At 34.0% G+C, this 18,873-nt stretch overlaps 1 protein-coding gene across 4 annotated transcripts in view; it reads right to left on the bottom strand.

The window, feature by feature from the left end:
• Nucleotides 1-18,873, bottom strand: part of LOC129806159 (espin) — a 135,957-nt gene that overhangs the window by 21,347 nt on the left and 95,737 nt on the right. For all 4 annotated transcript variants that reach the window (XM_055854539.1, XM_055854540.1, XM_055854541.1 and 1 more), the window contains 5 exons: nt 16,972-17,155; nt 12,540-12,722; nt 11,962-12,457; nt 10,059-10,709; nt 4,686-4,943 (listed from right to left, as the gene is read on the bottom strand). In XM_055854539.1, the coding sequence (XP_055710514.1) occupies nt 4,686-4,943; nt 10,059-10,709; nt 11,962-12,457; nt 12,540-12,722; nt 16,972-17,155 (1,772 nt within the window). The remainder of the gene's footprint in view (nt 1-4,685; nt 4,944-10,058; nt 10,710-11,961; nt 12,458-12,539; nt 12,723-16,971; nt 17,156-18,873) is intronic.

The raw sequence follows: 18,873 nt of genomic DNA, 5'->3' as shown, positions 1-18,873 counted from the left end.
CAAATCTTGTGATTTGCACCAATTGCGATAGAGGTGGGAATTAATTATTGCTCATATGCCTTTTTTTACCTTCTTCTTAATCTACTTCCCCTCTGCCTCTCTCATTTGCGGTACCATGGTGAGAGACATCGTCTCAATTTATTTGTTTTTTGTTCAAGAGAGTCAAGAGATTATTTTAGAATGTGAGGTTATTTTAGTTTATGTGGAAAATCCTTTTTGGAACCCATTTGAATAGGATAATTATGACATTTTTAAATTCAATCCATCGCTATCCACTACCAATATTCAAATTTTACATACATTTCGATTTAATCAAATGTCCAAATTAATTATAAAAAAAATCAAGAAGATGAATGTAAGGTTAGATTCAACATAACCTTATTTTCCCATATAACCCTTAAACGAAATACAAATGTACAGTGGCGGATATAGAGGATACTAAAGAGGCAATGCTGACAAGGCCCCTACACCAAGAGTGCCCAAGACCAGTTTTTTTTTTATATTTTACAGTAGAGTTCCTCAAATTTGAACAATATTTTCAAAAACGTAACGAAATTCATGTAAAATTAACTTTTCCCAAATTAAGGAAAATAACTTTAGAGAATTGTATCAATTGAATTTGTTGTTAAAAAGGTGGAATTTGTTGAGGAAATTACTATAAGACGGCAATATTAAGGAAACACCAGAGGGAAATAGTTCTAATTCAAACTCCATGCAAAATTTCTTTTACATAACCTCATATTTTACATTTTGAATGCAACTGTCGTTCAAATCTGAGGAGTTCAAATTTGAGGAACTCGACTGTATGTGTTTTTTGAGCTCATAAGACGCATAATTTTATCCAAACGGCCCCTTTAATATTGCAGGTTTCAAAGTTGTAAACGGGCCGTTACCCCTCCTACATTATATTCAGAAAATTAAAAAAATAGTATATAAATAATCATTATAATTTTAATAAAATTCTGAACATTTTCTTAAGAAAAAGTCTTATTGGTGGTTTTAACATGTTTTAAGCTTAAGATTTCGGCCGAAAAATTGAATTTGAATTAAATTTTTAAATTTAAGCACGTTAAAAAGAACATTTCCCTTCTTAATCCTAATTTCCACACAAAAAGCCGATTTGGAAATATTTTTTTATAGACATTTTTGGAGATTGTTTTTAATGGAGGTGAACTCGTAAATAATTTCAAATAGAAAGCTTGCTTAAAATCTTTCTTAAAAAAGTTTCAAAAAAGAAAAACTCAGGCTGTTTTTGATCGCAATTTCTTAAAGCAAAAAAGAAAAACCCAAGGGGGAGATATTTGGATAAAATTGTGTACACCACTTCCAGGCATTTCCACAATTTGTATGGAAGAGGCCTTCGCACTTCCAAAACTTCGCAACACTCTCGAAAATGTGGCAATACTTCCAGTACTTCTTGCACTTCATGCACTTCTCATACTTAGAAATTAGTAATTTATTTAATCTAATTAACAATCCAATAAGGAAAACTTTTAAAAAAAATCGAAAAATAAAATTCATAAATATTTTCAAATTTTTTTTAATATATTTTGATTTTCTAGCGCGAGATGAAGGGGTGTCAACATATTTTGATTTTTTTAAGAGAATAGTGAAGCTACTTTTGGAAAATAGAGTCTCTAAAAAAACGTAATTTCGTTTGTAATTATTGAAACTGTGCTGAAAAGTCTGCAAGAGTCTAAAAGTACGAGTGCAACAACTCATTCAACACTTCATATGTATCTTCACATTTTATTAAACTTGATTCTCTCCTTGGCTACAAAATCCTTTAAAATTAAAAGGAACGGTTTTGATGATTTCTTTTCCTAATTAATTTTTGCAACAAGCTTGGCTATTTTTTCTGGATCTGTCGCTGTTGTTATAGAGGAAGTGTGCCAAATTTCGACAAGCTTCTAATTTCGGCCACTTTGAGTGTAATTTTATTTTGATTTTAAATATTTATTCATTTTTGGATGTATTAACACAAAGACACTTAAATTTTAGCTATAATTTGAATTTAAATTGCGTTGTAAAAATTCAGTGTGGAAAGAGTCTTACAAAAAATGTGACAGATCGATTGTGTTTCTAGCAGTCTTGTAATTTGTGGTGAAGTGCAGAAGGTTTTCCTTCGGTGTTTTTCATGAAAACTGATTAGTTTTCATTAAAGATTGTTTCTGTTTATGTTAATAGTGAATCAATCTTTAAATTTCGCGTGAAATTTCCCAGCTGGATCCTGTATTTCGCGAAAAAAAGTATATACTTTGTGAGCGTCTTTCCGGTGAAGTAGTGTTGCCTATTCCGGCAACATATTTTGCTTTCCTAAATTTCTTATTCATTTTATTTCATTTTTTTCAATTTCTGAGTTCTACAATGTCCAGAGAAAAAAACCATCGCTTGTATGAAAAAGATGATGTGGAAAAGGCTTTGGAAGAGTTCAGGAAGGGCAAATTGTTACGGGAATCTGCGCATAAATTTGAGATGCTACTCTTCAGGTCTTCAGGACAAACTACACGGAAGATCTCAGGGCTTGTGGGTTATATAAACGTATTAAACTAAATATTAAACTCGTTCCGTTTGACGTTTTGAAATTTTCTATCCGTTGCGTCACAAAAGGTGGTCGGTATTTCACTCAAAGTGGCCGGAATGCTACCCAAAGCAATGTCCATATTTTTATTAATTTTTGAATATTTTAGGAAGTGATTTAAAGAAAACAAAGATGATAAACTAGTTTTCAAGATTCCAAACAACCCTCCCGAAAAGGAAGTAACAAAAAATATCAATATGAATTAAAATTATTGCATTTCAAACTTAGGAATTCGGTGCTTATATGCAACTATGCCGAAATGTGGCACACTTACCCTATTAGCTCAATTTCTCATCACCTGTCAATAACCGATACAGAAAAGACACAGAAAATATAAAAATTTGAGAGCATAGAGGATACAGAAAAGGTTCTTTATCGCAACACAAGGGAAGTGTACCAGCGGAACAACATAAGGGAAGTGTAAATTGAGAGTATTTAACTGACTTTCAGGCATATTACTAGTAATTTAATAAGAAGCTTTCATGAATGTTTACACCTTTCTCTAAACAAATCGACATGAACATCCGGTACTTTATAAAATATGAATACCTATTTTTTGAGAAATATAACCTGCAAATGTTTTGTTAGGTTATGATGCATAATAAAATGAGTTTCTAACGACTCACTGACATATACCAGATAAGGTTCATTATTTTTTTTATACAATAATCTCAAAATCACATAACCCAGCTAGGAGGGCATTCTTAAAACCAATTTCTTAAAATTTAGAATAAAAATTCAAAAAAAGTAAGCACGAAAATATTCGAAATGTACAATTCGAGTAGGATTTCTTCCATGGTTTCACTAAGACGGCGATGTCTATAAGGTAAATTGGGTTATTTCCGAGTATTTGTTGATGGTAATGAGATAATCAATAAAACAATTTCTTTTAATTCAAACATCTATCCGTTTAAAGGATAGAAGACGTAAAAAGAATCCTCGATCGAATACTTCTGTTATTGTTAGGTTATCTAGAAAATGACATTAGTTGACAACTTACATAACCTCAAAGGAAACATTTTGTATATGAAGATTTATAAAGATTTGTGTCTGGAAACACATTTTATTGTAAATTTTGTCTCTCGAGAAGTAAATACAGTAGAGTCTCGCTATAGGCCATCGCTCTATAGTCCACAATTTATCGACCGTTGATTTAAAAGCACTGATTTTGAGTTAGGTTATGTTTTTTAGTACGCGACGTGCAATGTTTTCATAATCATTTTAATATTTCTGGCAAACTTTATTGAGTAGTTGTGATAAATTGTGATCCATAATGAAGAGAGCGAGGACAAGTACCACAATTGCAAAGAAAGCGGAAGCCGTCGAGCAATTTCAATACTAAAAGTTGTTGATAATTTTAAAAATTAACATGGACTATAGTGCGACCCAAGTGTCAAATCTGGAACCAAATATGGACTATAGCGAGACTCTACTGTAATGTAATTCGTTATATTTTGAAGAAGAGTTTCTCTGGATCCTAAAATCCTTCGTTCAAGGTTATGTTCAAATAAAACACTCATAACCTCAAAATAAAAAAAAAACCGTTGGCCCTTGTTTAAACAAATACAAGTTTCTTGAGCTCATATCACGTAACCTTTTACTTGATTGGACTTTTCCTCTTTAATAATAACCATTAATAAAAAAGAGTGTAAAAAACCATAAAATATTTCAAATAAACTTCAACACTTTGCAATTTCTCAACACTCTTGAAATTTTCAAAGCCTAACCAACAAGATTCAAGAGGTGTAATTTCTCTAAAGGAGGCCTTAGCATTTGATAAATGGGAGAAATCACTGAGGTATCATCTGCCACACTGATTCACGCCTTCCCCACTCACAAACTGGATCAATTATACACTTCTTTCTACAAGATTTTTAATTGTATACACTCCGACTATGTACACACCTCGGGGTGGATGCTGAAGTGTCTTTCAATTGTTTAAATTAGCAATAAATTTCTCTGCCGTGCTTCACTATCACATTCAATTAATCATCAAAGAAACAAATAAAAAACCTCTCCATTATGACTCTCAAGTCACTGCCGCAAGAAACGCTAGAAATGAAAGACAAATCCACCACCAAAACAAACTCAAGAAGTCACTCACCAGATACCGTGGACATGCTGCGATTGTGATTCCCGCGCACGAGATCCGAAGGTCTGAGAGTTGGCTCCTCAACCACCTCGAGGCCAGAGTCCGAGTCCGGAGGGCTTTCCACCTCATTCGCCACCGGCTGAGCGTCCATGGAATTGGAGGAGCCCGTGGTGGTGGACATGGTGGATGACTGGGAGTTGTTGCTGCAGCTGGTGGAATGGTTAGGTGCCTTGAGAGGGGGTGGAAGTGGCGGCGGAGGTGGACCAACAACTGCAGAAAAAAAAGCGCGCCAAGTTTTAGCCAAAGTGCCGGAATGTAGGCAACTCGTAGAGATGTATTTCCACTTAGATTAAATTACGCGTATTAAAATTGGAAAGAAATTAGAATAACATTTCTAATTCAAACTTTTAGCCTTGTAATGCAAATACTTAATTATTTTAACAAAATGTTAAATCATTTGATATTTTAAAGAAAAAAAATTGACATTTACATTCCATTAATCCAAAAGAATGCAAATGAAAATTGGTAATAAATTACCTATAATATGCTATTTATGAAAGAAATGCCAAGCATTGTAATCTTTTTAATGATGCTACATTATAGCATTATTCAAATTTCTTAACGGATATTGCCAAATTCTTCAAATTACAAGAGATTTGAGAAGTATTAGGAAAATAAATGCAATATTGCTTTGAAAGGTTTTTTTCTTTAATTTTATCAAGAAAGACATTGAATTTATTAGGCAATTTATCTTTCTCAAAATTAAGATTATCAGCCAATCAGCAATAATTCGAGATATTTGATAAAGAAGGGCATTCATGATTATGGGAGCGCAGGAGTAAATTAGGTAGAATGTGAAGTTGAATTGAAGATGAGAACTTAAGAGATTTTCACAGTTATGGCCTCTACACATTGGGAGCAATTTTTGTCAAAAATTGCTTTTTTGAAGGAAATTCCCTGTAGCGTTGTAGGGGGAAACGTCAAATTTCTGTCAAAAACGCAATTTTTAACGAAAATTGCTCCCAATGTGTAGACGCCTTTAATCCCCATAAAAAAAGCGTCCCAGGAGAAATTTCCCTATTGATTCTTTTGGTATCGAGTGAATTTTACCCGAAATTCTCATACAATCAAATTACTCTACAGAGCGGTGGAAATTTTCCAAGGAAATCACAAGGAATTCTTCATGAATTTTCAGCCTTGAAAAATTCATTAGTCTCTTAGGGAATTCGCAGAGAATTCCTACACTGAGGAAAAAATGAGGGTGCGATTAACATTTTTTCCTCAGAAATTTAACAATTTTTAGGTGTAAAAATATATCAACATTTTTTTTATTTAATTTTACACCTTTTTAAAGGTAAAATTAACATGAAAAAGGATACCTTTAGCCCCTAATACACCTAAATAGGGTAACATTTACACCGATTTTGGATCAATACTGAAGGGTAAAATTAAAATTTAAGTTTTTCGGATTTCTCTCAGTAGAGAAGTTTCTGTGGATTATTTCTTATGAAATTACTTGGGATTTGCCCAGGAAATGTGAATTTCCCCTTAAATATCTGCAAGAATTCCCTTATTTGAAATGTAAAGGGAATAACTAAAGAAATTACCCTATTTCAAAATTTGGAAATTTCCCAACGAGATCCCAGAAAATTTCGTTCGAATTGTCGTACTTAGAATTTCCATGAAATTCCCAAAGAATTCCTTAAGAATTTTTCCATTGATTGTGTCCTCTGATATTTCTCAGGATTTTCAATAGAAATTTCATTATTTGTGTAAGGAATTTTGTCCTAGAAATTCCCGAAGATTTCATACATGGGAACACGGATGAAGTCACTGGAAAAATCGGTAAGATCCTGGAGAGCTTTTGATAATTTCTTGTGAAAATTTCTTTGGTAATTTCCAAAGAAATTCCCTGGACTTTTCTACAGAACATTCTATGTTGAAATCAAGAACTTTCCCTTAATATTCTCCAAATATTTTCTATCGTAGGAATTCAAGTGGAATCAGTATAGAATTGTCCTTGGTAAGCTATAAAAAATACATAACAAAATCTCCAAAGTCTTGCATGGGAAATATTCCCTTAGGTTTTCCGAGTTTTTGAAGTTTCCTCCAGACTTCTTGAAAAATATTTATGAAATTTCTCCAAAAAGGAAAACTTCAGTAACAAAGATATACTTTGGTCGAGATATTTCTATTGCGAAAAAAAACATATAGAACATCGAATACTCATATAAAAATACTAAAATTTTCCAGAGAAAAAAATTTAGAAAATTCATAGAAAATTCCCAAGAGAGACGGGAACAATTCAATAGGTTTTTCCAAAAAATCCATATGAAATTAATTTTCACTTAATGATATACTTCAGTCGAGATGTTTTTTGGAAAAAGTTTGTATATAACATCGAAGAGCAATACATGGATATAATATATGAAGCAGAGAATTTATCAAGATGGTCAAGAAATATCTCCATATAGGCTGGGAAAACTCAGTAGCCTCTTTCAAGGAAGCTCAAAAGATCTCGCGTGGAAATCAAAATTAGAAAAAATATAAATGAATATAAAATAAATTAAAAAAAATAAATGCAACAAAATACAAAAAGAAAAAAACAACAAATAAAAAATGATAAGAAAAAAAATCAAATAAATTTACTATTGGAAATGCAAGGGAAATCTAGGGAAAGCTCTAAATGGTAGTGGGTAAAATTCAGTAGCCTTTTCTGGAGATTTAATTGAGATTATTCCTCATTTTTTCCAACATTTAAACCAAATTTTTCGGGAAAATGTTCATCAGGCTTTCTCGGGTATATCCGTGGAACAAATCCTTGAGTTTTTCAGGAATTTTACTAAGATTTTAACTAAGATTTTTCTGCAAAATCTTTTGGAAATTTTCCTAGAAAAGCAGGAAGATGTTCATCAACCTCTCTTAGGAATATCCCTCGGAAAAATTCCCCAGTTTTCCGGTTGTCTTTTCGATATTTCCCTAGAAAATCTATAAGAAATTTCCTCGCAAAAGCGAAAAAAATACAACGACCCTTCCCGGCCATATCACTGGAAAAGATCTCACAGTTTTTCCGGAAATATTACAGAGATTACTTGCGGAAATATATGTCAAATGCGTGTACACAGTCCCTAGAATGGGAACTGTACATAGGGACAGTGCGTAAAACTCCTTTGCAGTTTCCCATTACGACTAAAATAAAAATTGAAAAAAATATAGTTATTGCTTTGTTTATATCAGACACCAAGTTACGTTCTGTTGTTTCTTTGGAAATTCACAACTTCAAGAAATTAAAAAAAATTGTGGAATTTTGATAAATAATTAAAGTGTCCGATATTGCAAGCTGTCCGCAATTTTGCACAATTTCCTTATTAATTTTATATTTAAATTATTTTAATTCCAGGAGCTCTTTTCAAGAGCTCCTGGAAGAAGCTGCTCAAGATGATGAGGATGCTGAGGATGAGCTCCTCAAGAAAAACAAAGGAATTTGTAATCGGAAATTATATTAAATTAGAAAAACGATATATTACTCACTGTGTGAGTCAATATTGAGCTACGGATATATGATCTGGGGCAACACAAACAAAAAATTCCTAAACAAACTTAAAAGAACACAAAATAAAATTGTAAAAATTCTATTCAACTATAATAAGTACACAAAAACTGAGACTTTATACAAAGAGACAAAGGTACTTCCAATAAGACAAATTATTACGGTACAGCAAATCTTACACATACACAAAATAAAAAATAAATTAATTCACACACAAAGTCAATTAGAAATTAATACACAGGAAAGAAGACAGCAAGGTGATATAATAAACATACGTCCTAAAACAACAAAATATGGAACAAAATCTATTACATTTAATGCCATAAAAAATTATAATAATTTACCACAAACACTAAAATCAAATTTAAAAAACCAAACTGTTAAAGAGATTAAGAAATTACTCAATGAATTTTTTTGAACGTCGTCATTCTGTTAGGCTAGGATCGGTTGCAACTCACGTCACAAAAACAAAAAATAAATAAACTTTTGTAAGTTATATATAGCCTTATACTTATACTTAGGAAACATTGTATCCTTTAGGCATGAAATAAACTTCAAAATTGAATTGAATTGATATAAATGTCCTGCAGATCCACAAAGGCTCTGCTCGAAAATTCGATAGATATTTTATCTCAATTACTGGACTTTCCAATTTAATTATTTTGGGGACAATAGCTCGATGGCCATGTATTTAAGATGGAAATTGCCGATAGCCTAGAATGCAGATGGTATAAATCTGCGTACGAAACAGTGGAGCACTTTCCGGGACATTGTCCAGCATTAGCTTCATATAAGCGCGTGAATTTTGGATAGGAAATCATTACCTTTGAAAATTTTTAAGTAACCCGGCTGAGCAATATACTCAATTTCTACAGCATAAAACGGAAGCTGTACTGAAGGGTACAGAGCTCAGTATCGGCTCAAAATTGCTGCACCCTTTTCTTGGATGTCCTCCACAACCTATAATCTAAAACTTAGCTAGATTATTCCTAACTGCCGACAAATTTGCTTGATTAGAGCTTTTCACTCTATGCCAGTTGATCTTCCTTTCAACACATTTTTCCATGAATTGTCATTTTTGACAATCAAAGGGAAAACTTTTCGAAAAATCCTCAAAAGCACGATGGATTCGAGTCAAAGCCTGACTCCATAGAAAAAAAATAACATGCCATAGCCCTGGAGTCAAATTATAGAATCACATTCATTGTGAAAATACTCAGAATACTAAATAAGAAAACGTAATAGACGTTAAAATTTATTGTTCCTTAGTTCCCATAATTCTCATTGGACTCCATGACAAAACTTAGAGGCTTCAATCTTTTTATAATGGAAAACACCGAATTTCGATGTTTTCTAGTTGTCGCAGTTTGTCCCAAGTTTGTGGACTATTCAATAACATTTCGAAGGACGCGAGTTCTATAACGTAGTGCCAATAGCGGAAATTTTGAATACTACAATGTCTAAAAATCTGTCAGATCGAGAGTGAAGAAAAGCGTGTTCTGGAGAATTTTGTAAATTAGCCAGGCAAACTCGGGGTAAACCTAGAACAATCTGACTGAATCAAATTGACGATCTTGCATTGGAGAATCTTAGGATCGATCACGAACATTTTTCTGAAGTAGCGGAGGATCACCATGATTATTGTCAGAATTTCTCCATAATGCGGATGATATTTTGGTCCCAAATGCCTGAATTTGAGAGAGTCTACCGTATTATATTCAAAAGAAAGCCATTCCATAGAGCGGCATCAAAAGTCTAGGGCAGATTTGGTCTTTCGAGATGGATAAATACGTACTTAAATGTATTTTTGCAATTTGTAAATTATAGGTACTTACCTTTAGTTTCATTGTTAGTAATCGGCGCCGAGACAACTCTCTTGAGAAGCTGCCTTGCCCCATTCACACTCCCTCCTCCTGCAGGTGTCCCCTTGGTAGCTCCCTGATGCCTTTGAGCCATCTTTAGTCTTTCCTGTGTATCCTCCGGCGAGCAAACGCTCTCGTAAGTGTCATTCTTCAACACAGGTGAGCTGCTCTTGCTACCCGAAAAGTTCTTAGAGTTGTACACTTCAGTGGTCTTCCGTGGTATATCATACTTTCCCTTGGCAGCCGTTGAGTCCTTTAGGATATTGCGTTTCTTGATGATATTGCTGCATCCGCCACCTGAGTACTGAACCACAATGTCATTGCTATGGTTGGAACTAGCGCTCGCCGAACGACTGTGTGACCCACTGTCGCGTGAGCGACTCCTTCCCTGGGCCCCCTTTGGTCCTGCTGTGCTCTTTGGGGATGCCCCATGAGCCTCCTCCCTCACCAAATAAATATCCTCGTAGTCATGATCGTGACCACTCGTGGCTGTATTATTGGCTCCGCCAGAACGATTCAACGAAGGAATTGCGGGAGCCGTATCTGAAGCCGATGATGCCACTGACAGACTCTCCTCGGAGCCACTTCCAGCTCCACTGCTGCTGGAGTGAACCTCCACTTGGACTGTTGAACATTATCAAATAAACATTCTTCATAACGGATATCTTTGCAAAACCTAACCAGATGCTAACTAATTCATGTGGTGTATAGAAAACAAAGCAAATGCGCCAAGTTAATTCACTTGCGGAGAAATTGTACAATACTGTTAACAATTAATAAACAATATCATTAAAGGCAATTATGCAAACTGAAGTCTGCCTTTCAGCAATTTCGTGATAAAATCTTGATTGTTTGTGGTTGAGGGAAGAATTTAAAATCAATCATCTTCAGATAATTATCTTTTGAGTCAGAAAAATTAATTTTGCAGAAAACTTATTGATGTCTTCGTTTGACCCTAGACCCAGGGGATCGAAAACTCAGAAAATATTTTCTTTTAAACTCTCTTTTCCTGCACAAATACATTTTATTTTCAAATCAAATTTAGTTGGGAGGCATTTGACATATATCCCACTTCTGAGTGACGCTGGATTACAAATGGAAGTGAAAGTGTTCAGAACGATGCTCTCTACGTCTCAATTGCTAAATATTTTGTCACTTTCCATGTGTTGGAAAGTTATTTGGGTATCTTTGATGTCAAAATGATGTCAAAATAAATCATACAATGAAATTTTGTGAATAAGAAAGCCTGCAGAGAATGAAAGGATATTTTCAAGATGGAGGATATTTTAAATTAAAAGCAACTTAATTTAGGAACAGTGTGAAGTTATCTGCGGTTGGTGGACAAATGGAAAAGTTACAGCGCTGGTTTTCAAAGCCAGAGGGTAGCTGTCATTCGAGCTGGCAAATTAAAAAGAGTTCTTTAAAGGTTTTTACTAGTTTTCAGCGCTAATTGACACGTTTTAAAACATATTAATGTCTCCTTTCAACAAACTTCCATACAATTTAAAAACAAAATGGCGACAAAGAAAATTCTATGGCGACAGGAAGCACGTGACACATTGAAATACTCAACAGAAACTTCTATAGAATATTTCTGGCAAATTCTCATGCATCTCCTGAGGATTTACTAAAAACAAAATTCCAGATGGACATTTCACTATCACTTATGCCTCCAATTTGCATAATTTTCCCATAAATCATACTGAAGATATCTCTTTTTAATCTCTGGCAAACAAAAAGAACGAACAGAACACCGTGAAATTTTGTTAATTGGCATCTTCTGTGTTTTCTGTGTTAATTGATTCACAATTTTAGGGCACATGCATTATTCCTCAGTGTGTAATTGAAAAACAAGGTATAAAATAAAGATCTTTACCTGTCAAGGCATTTGGATGTGATCCTCCGCCTGTGCTGCCATCTTTGTTGCTGCTGTCTGAATCAAAGAGATCCTTCACCCTGTTGTAGATGACTTCTTGCGGATCATGCAGATAGAAAGATTCACCAGAAATACTGCCTCCTGGACTCGGAGGTGTCAGTGATCCATTGCGCATGGGATTGACATAGAGCCCGTCATTGGGCACAACAGGTCCATAGACTGAAGATGCATCCGGAGGTGATCGGGATCTTGTATAGACACCATCCTGACGTACTGTTGGCGGATGCAGATAGAATGGTTCGGTGTCTGAACTGTGAGCTGAGGAGGACTTTGATGTGACTTTGTGGCGCTCCGAGTGGTTCTGATTGCTGGCCATGTGATGTTGCGACTGTTTGTAGTAGCCATTGTTGTATTTCTTGCTGGCCTTTTGCCGGTAATTCCCCTCCGAATTGTGATGATCCGGTGTGGTTCCGTGCTGCACCAATACATTGAGACACTGCGGGAGAAAGAGAAAGAGAGAGAATGGATCAGTGAACAGCAGATGCTTCTGGTACAGAAGTAGTGGGAGGAGTACTCACTTCAACTTGCTGATTCTCAGCAGCATCGTTAATTGGACTCTTTCCATATTTATCCAGCGACAGACGAGCACCGTGATTGAGGAGCCATCGAACAGCTGATAAGTGTCCTCTAGAGGCTGCAAAATGCAATGGAGTGGCTCCATCGCCGTCCCGAAGATTTGGATCAACTCCCTGTTCCTCAACCTGAAAGAAACATTCAGTTAAGCATTTTAATGCAAAAGATGAGGCATCAAATGGGACACTAGCGCACCCAGCGGCTTTAGAACGTACTCCAATAGGAGTATTCTGTAAAATTATGACAATATCATATGACAAATTTTCGTATTTAAGGAACAGGGCCACACTAATGCCCAGCGCTAATAGAATAGCGATTGCAAGAACATCTTTCAAATTTACCACATTAAAAAGTAAATTTGTCATATAACATTGTCAAGCTGCTATAGAATTCCTCTCCAAAAGGAGAATTCTGTAACAGTATGACAATGTCATATGACAAATTTAAGATTTTTTATGCGGTAAACTTATTAAGAGCTTCATAGAGATACTTGCAATGGCTATTTTTGATGCTCATTGGTCTTCAATGTTGTCCTATTCCCAAATTTATCAGGAAAATTTGTCATATGACATTGTCATATCGTTACAGAATTCCCCAATAGATGTATCTAGAATCTCTCTGAGGCATTAGAAAATCTCAATGTTGTGCCCCCGAGGAATTATTAAAAAAAATGGACAAATACAAATGGTACAAGCAATTGAACTCGTAATAGCTCGTTTTTGCCCCATTGCAGTTTCTTGAGTTATTGAGTTTACCCATTTCTATTTGCGTTCAATGCAAATTTATCTGATGAAGATCACAAAAGGTGAAGATTGAGAGCAAGAGATCTCGCTATACGACCTTCAATGGTCGCAAGGCCTGATCATGACGAAGAATGGAACGAGCCGTAAAGAACGGTGAAAACTATCTCTTATTTTTCCCCCGTGCCAGCTACAAATCGATAATTCCCGAGACATTTACTAACGGTCTTGTGCCAGCATCTTCCTGCCTGTGAGTTTCTTTAACTGCAGCTAAATTTACGCAACTACATATGCCATTTATTCAATCCCACCCGAAGAAAATCCGCAATGATGTTAGGATACATCAGGCTATCCATAATTGTGCCAATAAATGGAGCAAAATGATGCTCTGGAACGAGTTTACCACTCATTCTCCCATCTACAATCAACCACCAATCATTTGAATTGTCCGTTATGAGTGTTGAAGGTATTTAATATGTAATGCAATTTCTTGCAAAAGAAGAGTCAGAGATGAAAAAGCGATCACCGCCAAATATGTTCATGGTGAACAAGCTTCAGTAAGTTTATCTCAGACAGATTAAATGTCACGTTCAATGTACGGATAGCAATAGCAAAAATATTACTTTAATTGACGATAATTGCTAATCGAACATATCTCATATATCGCTCAAAGTATAAGTAAGTTTTCTCCACCTCGAGGCAAATATTTCTGCGAGTCGGTCAGTGGAGAATTCAATTAGAGGTTTATAAGTAATATTTTTGCGGATTTTTTCGGTAGGGTAAATTAATAAAGTTCCAATAAGCCTTGGAAAAATAAAAGAGTTATACAGACAGATGAAAAAAAATGTCCGTGCCGAGATTTGAACCCAGGACATTCAGGGCGAAAGTGTAATGAACTGTAATTCTTTTATTTTAAATTCAACAAGATGATAATAACCATCTTATTATCTATCTTAATTTAAGTTCAACCGATAATAACCGAAAAAGAGCTGAAAAAAGATGTCCTTGCCGAGATTTGAACTCAGGACCGTCAGGACGAAAGGACAGTCAACTGAAATTCTTTTATTTGAAATTTAACAGGAATTAAATTTAGCCGATAATAACCGATAAACAGCTGAAAAAAAATGTCCCTGCCGAGATTTGAACTCAGGACCGTCAGGACGAAAGTATAATCAACAGTAATTCCTTTATTTGAAATTCAACAAGGATGATAATATCCATCTTATTATCCATCTAAATTTAAGTTCAACGGATAATAAACGATAAACAGCTGAAAAAAATGTCCCTGCCGAGATTTGAACTCAGGACCGTCGAGACCAAAGGACAATCAAACTGTGATTCATTTGTTTTAAATTCAAGAGGATGATAATGTCGATCTTTCTACCTATCTAAATTTAAGTTCATCCGATACCAACCGATAAACAGCTGAAAAAAATGCCTCTGCTGAGATTTGAACTCAGGGCCGTCAAGACGAAAGTATAACACTGTGCAACAATTTCAAACTTTTTTTTTGTCCCTGGGTTCTTATGCTATTTTTTCTATTGCTAGGGTCAAATGATTTACGAAAATACTTATCATTTTGATTTCATTTGGATTTTGCGCCTGGTATTTACGAAAAACGGTTTTTTCCGTTTTTTGATACTTGGGTGCCTATATCTCCGAATCTGCTGAACTGATTTATTTCTTACTTTGGAACAATTTGTTGTCCTTTACATGCCCGATAAATCCTCTGAACAAATGAAGTTCGTACAACTGACACCAGGGGCGCTGTAGTCACAAATATGTCAGAAAACATGGAAAAATCGAACTTTTTAGCAACTTTGATCAAAAATATCTCGAAAACTAGGACTGTCCCTAACAATCTGTTTTGTGGGTTTGATAGAGAATTTAATCAGCTACATTTTCGTTCATGTACAACTTTTCTCTCAGATTATTTTTTAACCTCGATATTGAGGTTCAAACGAAAAACGAGCACTCAGCCAACTAAAGAAAAACTTAACTATTTCGCAAATTTTGACTTTTTCTTTTCAAGTTTAGATAGCCCAGAGTATTATTTTCACTTTTCTTACAGTTGTAGGACTTTATTAATACTCATTGCATTATAAAATGTGTTTAGATATAATACAAGGTAATAACTCAAACAATATCTTCAGTAAGATTTCAGTGTTATTTCAATCTCAAAAGACTATTACAAAAAAGGCATATTAACTGCATATTGCAAAATTTTAAATATTTCAAAGAATATTTCTTGTTAAATTGACGTTTTAGAATCAATAAGTATCTATTTTACCTTTTACATACCAGTTACATATGAAAACTTTGCAAAAAAAATCCTTTTTCTAAATTCATTTCTTTTTATAATTCTTTAAAAAAAATTCCTACATTTATCTACAATCCTACAATTTTAACCTCATAATTACGTGATTTTCGTCGAAATAAATCTAAAACTAGTTTTTGAACTTGTAATTGTTACTTTATGTATAACACATATGTTAAAGTTTTATACAAGTTTCCAAGTAATAAAATAATATTTAAAAATTTAAAATGTCATATAAAAATCACCATAATATCGATATTTAAGTATTAAATAATATAATAAAAGCTTGTACTGTCTAATTGCGAGGAAAGAAAGCAATAACACTCGAAATTGTGAAGGATTTATTAAGTTGTCTGAATGCTCATTTTTTGTTTGAACCTCAATTTCGAGGTTAAAAAATAATCTGAGCAAAAAGTTGTATATGAACAAAAATCTAGCTAATAAAATTCTCTATCAAACCCATAAATCAGATTGTTAAGGACGGTTTTAGTTTTCGAGATATTCTTGATCAAAGTTGCTACAAATTTCGATTTTTACATGTTTTCTGACATTTATGGGACTACAGCGCCGCTGGTGTCGGTTGTACGAACTTCATCTGTTCAGAAGATTTATCGGGCATCTAAAGGAGAACAAATTATTCCTTAGTGAGAAATAAATCGGTTCAGCAGATTCGGAGATATAGGCACCCAAGTATCAAGAAACGGAAAAAACCGTTTTTCGTAAATACCAGGCGCAAAATCCAAATGAAATCAAAATGATAAGTATTTTCGTAAATCATTTGACCCTAGCAATAGAAAAAATAGCATGAGAACCCAGGGACAAAATCATCGTTGCACAGTGTAATCAACTGTAATTCTTTTATTTGAAATTCAAGAGGATGATAATGTCATCGATCTTTTTACCTATCTAAATTTCTTTTCAACCGATAATAACCGACAAACAGCTGAAAAAAAATGTCCCTGCCGAGATTTGAACTCAAGACCGTCAGGACGAAAGGACAGTCAACTGCAATTCTTTTATTTGAAATTCAACAGGATGATTAATGTCTATGTAAATAACTATCTAAATTAAAGTTCAACCGATAATAGTTGATAAGGTCCAAGATCAAACAGCATATTGTTCAAAAGCATAAAGCAAAAATTGCAGGATTCGCATTCAAGGACCTTTCGCACCTGAAAAATCTTGAGTTCAAATCTCAGTGAGAACTATTTTTTTTTTCACTTTCGTTTTGAATATAATTGTACTGAATAGCCCCTTGGAAGTTGCAATAGTCTTTGAAGCGGAGTATTTAAAGTGTTAATGATTTACATGAAGACTCACCATCCACTTGAGACAGTCGAGGCATCCCATCTGAGAGGCCGCATGAATGGGAGCCATTCCATCGCGAGCACGAACATAGAGTGACCCTCCGGCTTCCAGTACAAGAAACTTCAGCACCTCCAGATGACCCTCCTGAGCTGCTAGATAAACAGGAGTCACGTCGTTGTCCATCTGCGTGTTGGCACTGAAATCCAAATTCAAAGAAAAATCGTTGAAATGGGGAAGTGCAAGAGCATCTGGAGCACAATTTGCGGTATGGCAGAGAAAAGGCACACATTTCAAATTTGAGAGTCAACCTTTTTCTAATTATTAGAGCGAAGTAAGAATAAGAAGAGATAAATGATTAATCTTGCTTTTATTTCATATACTTCTTTCTCTCATCGACATCGGGTTTATAACTTTTATTGTATTTGTGTACCTGTTGTAAAAATTTTTCACACAAAACGAATAAAAAAAAAATAAAATAAAATTAAGTTTATGTTGTTTGGGATCTTAAATTGCAAGACATTACTCATACAAATTCAGAAAATCAGTCAAGTAGAGAATTAACAGAAGAATTAGTGGTACTAAACACTGTGAGTTTTGATACTTTTAAGATGATGAGACGAGAAAGGTGAACAAGAAAAGCGATTATTCAGTGATTTGGCATAAAAGTAACAGATTTTATTTAAAATTTGATCCAAATCTTTGGGGTATAAATTGCAATTTTACAAACTTTCACATTCAGAATTCACTTCTAATTTCCTTCTCTTTTTATTACTGTTTGTGTTTGCCCTGATGTAAAATTTGCATGTAATAAATAAATTAGCCATTTTCACCTCGGGTAAATTGAAATTCATTCACAAAATGTTAAAACCCAGAAACCAAATTCTAACTGATTTCAATTCAGCTGAAAACATATCGCGAGACAGTTCTCTTGCTTTGGTTAGCACTTTTTGTTCGAGAACTGCTGACCGGTCAGCATATTTTTGCTGATCGATTCACTATTCGATAACTGTGCTCGTTGGGAATTCACTTGATTTCTCTTATAAATCATAAAATGAACAATTTTATAAATTTCCCGAAGGCTAGAGATCGAAAAGAAAATTTAGTACATGAATGTACTAAAATAGAAAAATAATTTTTTTAATTCAATATTTTCAATTGTTACTTAAAATGGTTTTACGTAAAAATCTTTGAGAGCATTCACAATGCAAAATCGTAAACAATTCTAAAAGATTGCTGTACTAAATAAATTTTAGACTCTTTTAGTCTAGAAGATAAAGAGCAATAATTCAATTCTCAAGTCAATTGCCAAACATTAAAAATGCAGAGTAAAAAACTTTAGGAATAGAATTGAAAGAGAATATATGCATTATTATTTAGTACACTGCTGTACTAAACTAACTTGTAAATTTCTTAACGTATATTCATATTTTATGATTCTATTTAAAATACCATTTAGGAGAAAAAAATCCTTATGTGAATATAAAACAAATTAGTTTAAAAATTCGCAAAAAAAATATTACAAAAAATTTGAAACAGAAATAAATATTTAGTACAGGGTTGTACTGAAAAAAACTTCTGCTTTTGTATTTAGATAATTTAAAACAAAATTAAAAAAAGCTCCAGTATACTATTTTAATTAATATCAATGCACAATAGCTTGATTCGAAAGCAAATAGAGAAATGCATAAAAACAATACATTGAAAATTTCTAAATAACTCAATAGAACATCGCGTCAGTTGCAGCGACCGTTGTTGTATTTACATTTCTTTATATCAGCATTTCACGCAAACGGCGACCTATGTATCGTAGCTTGCACCAAATGCAGACACAAAAATGTAGATACGACAATGACTGATGCAACCGACGAGAAGTAAACATGTGTTATGTTATTATATCGCCGATTGTATCAGCAA

This window comes from Phlebotomus papatasi, chromosome 3 (genome assembly GCF_024763615.1).
Source record: "Phlebotomus papatasi isolate M1 chromosome 3, Ppap_2.1, whole genome shotgun sequence".
Lineage (NCBI taxonomy): Eukaryota > Metazoa > Arthropoda > Insecta > Diptera > Psychodidae > Phlebotomus > Phlebotomus papatasi.
The sequence above is the reverse complement of the archived record's forward strand: the minus strand, read 5'-3'. Positions and strand labels throughout refer to the sequence as shown.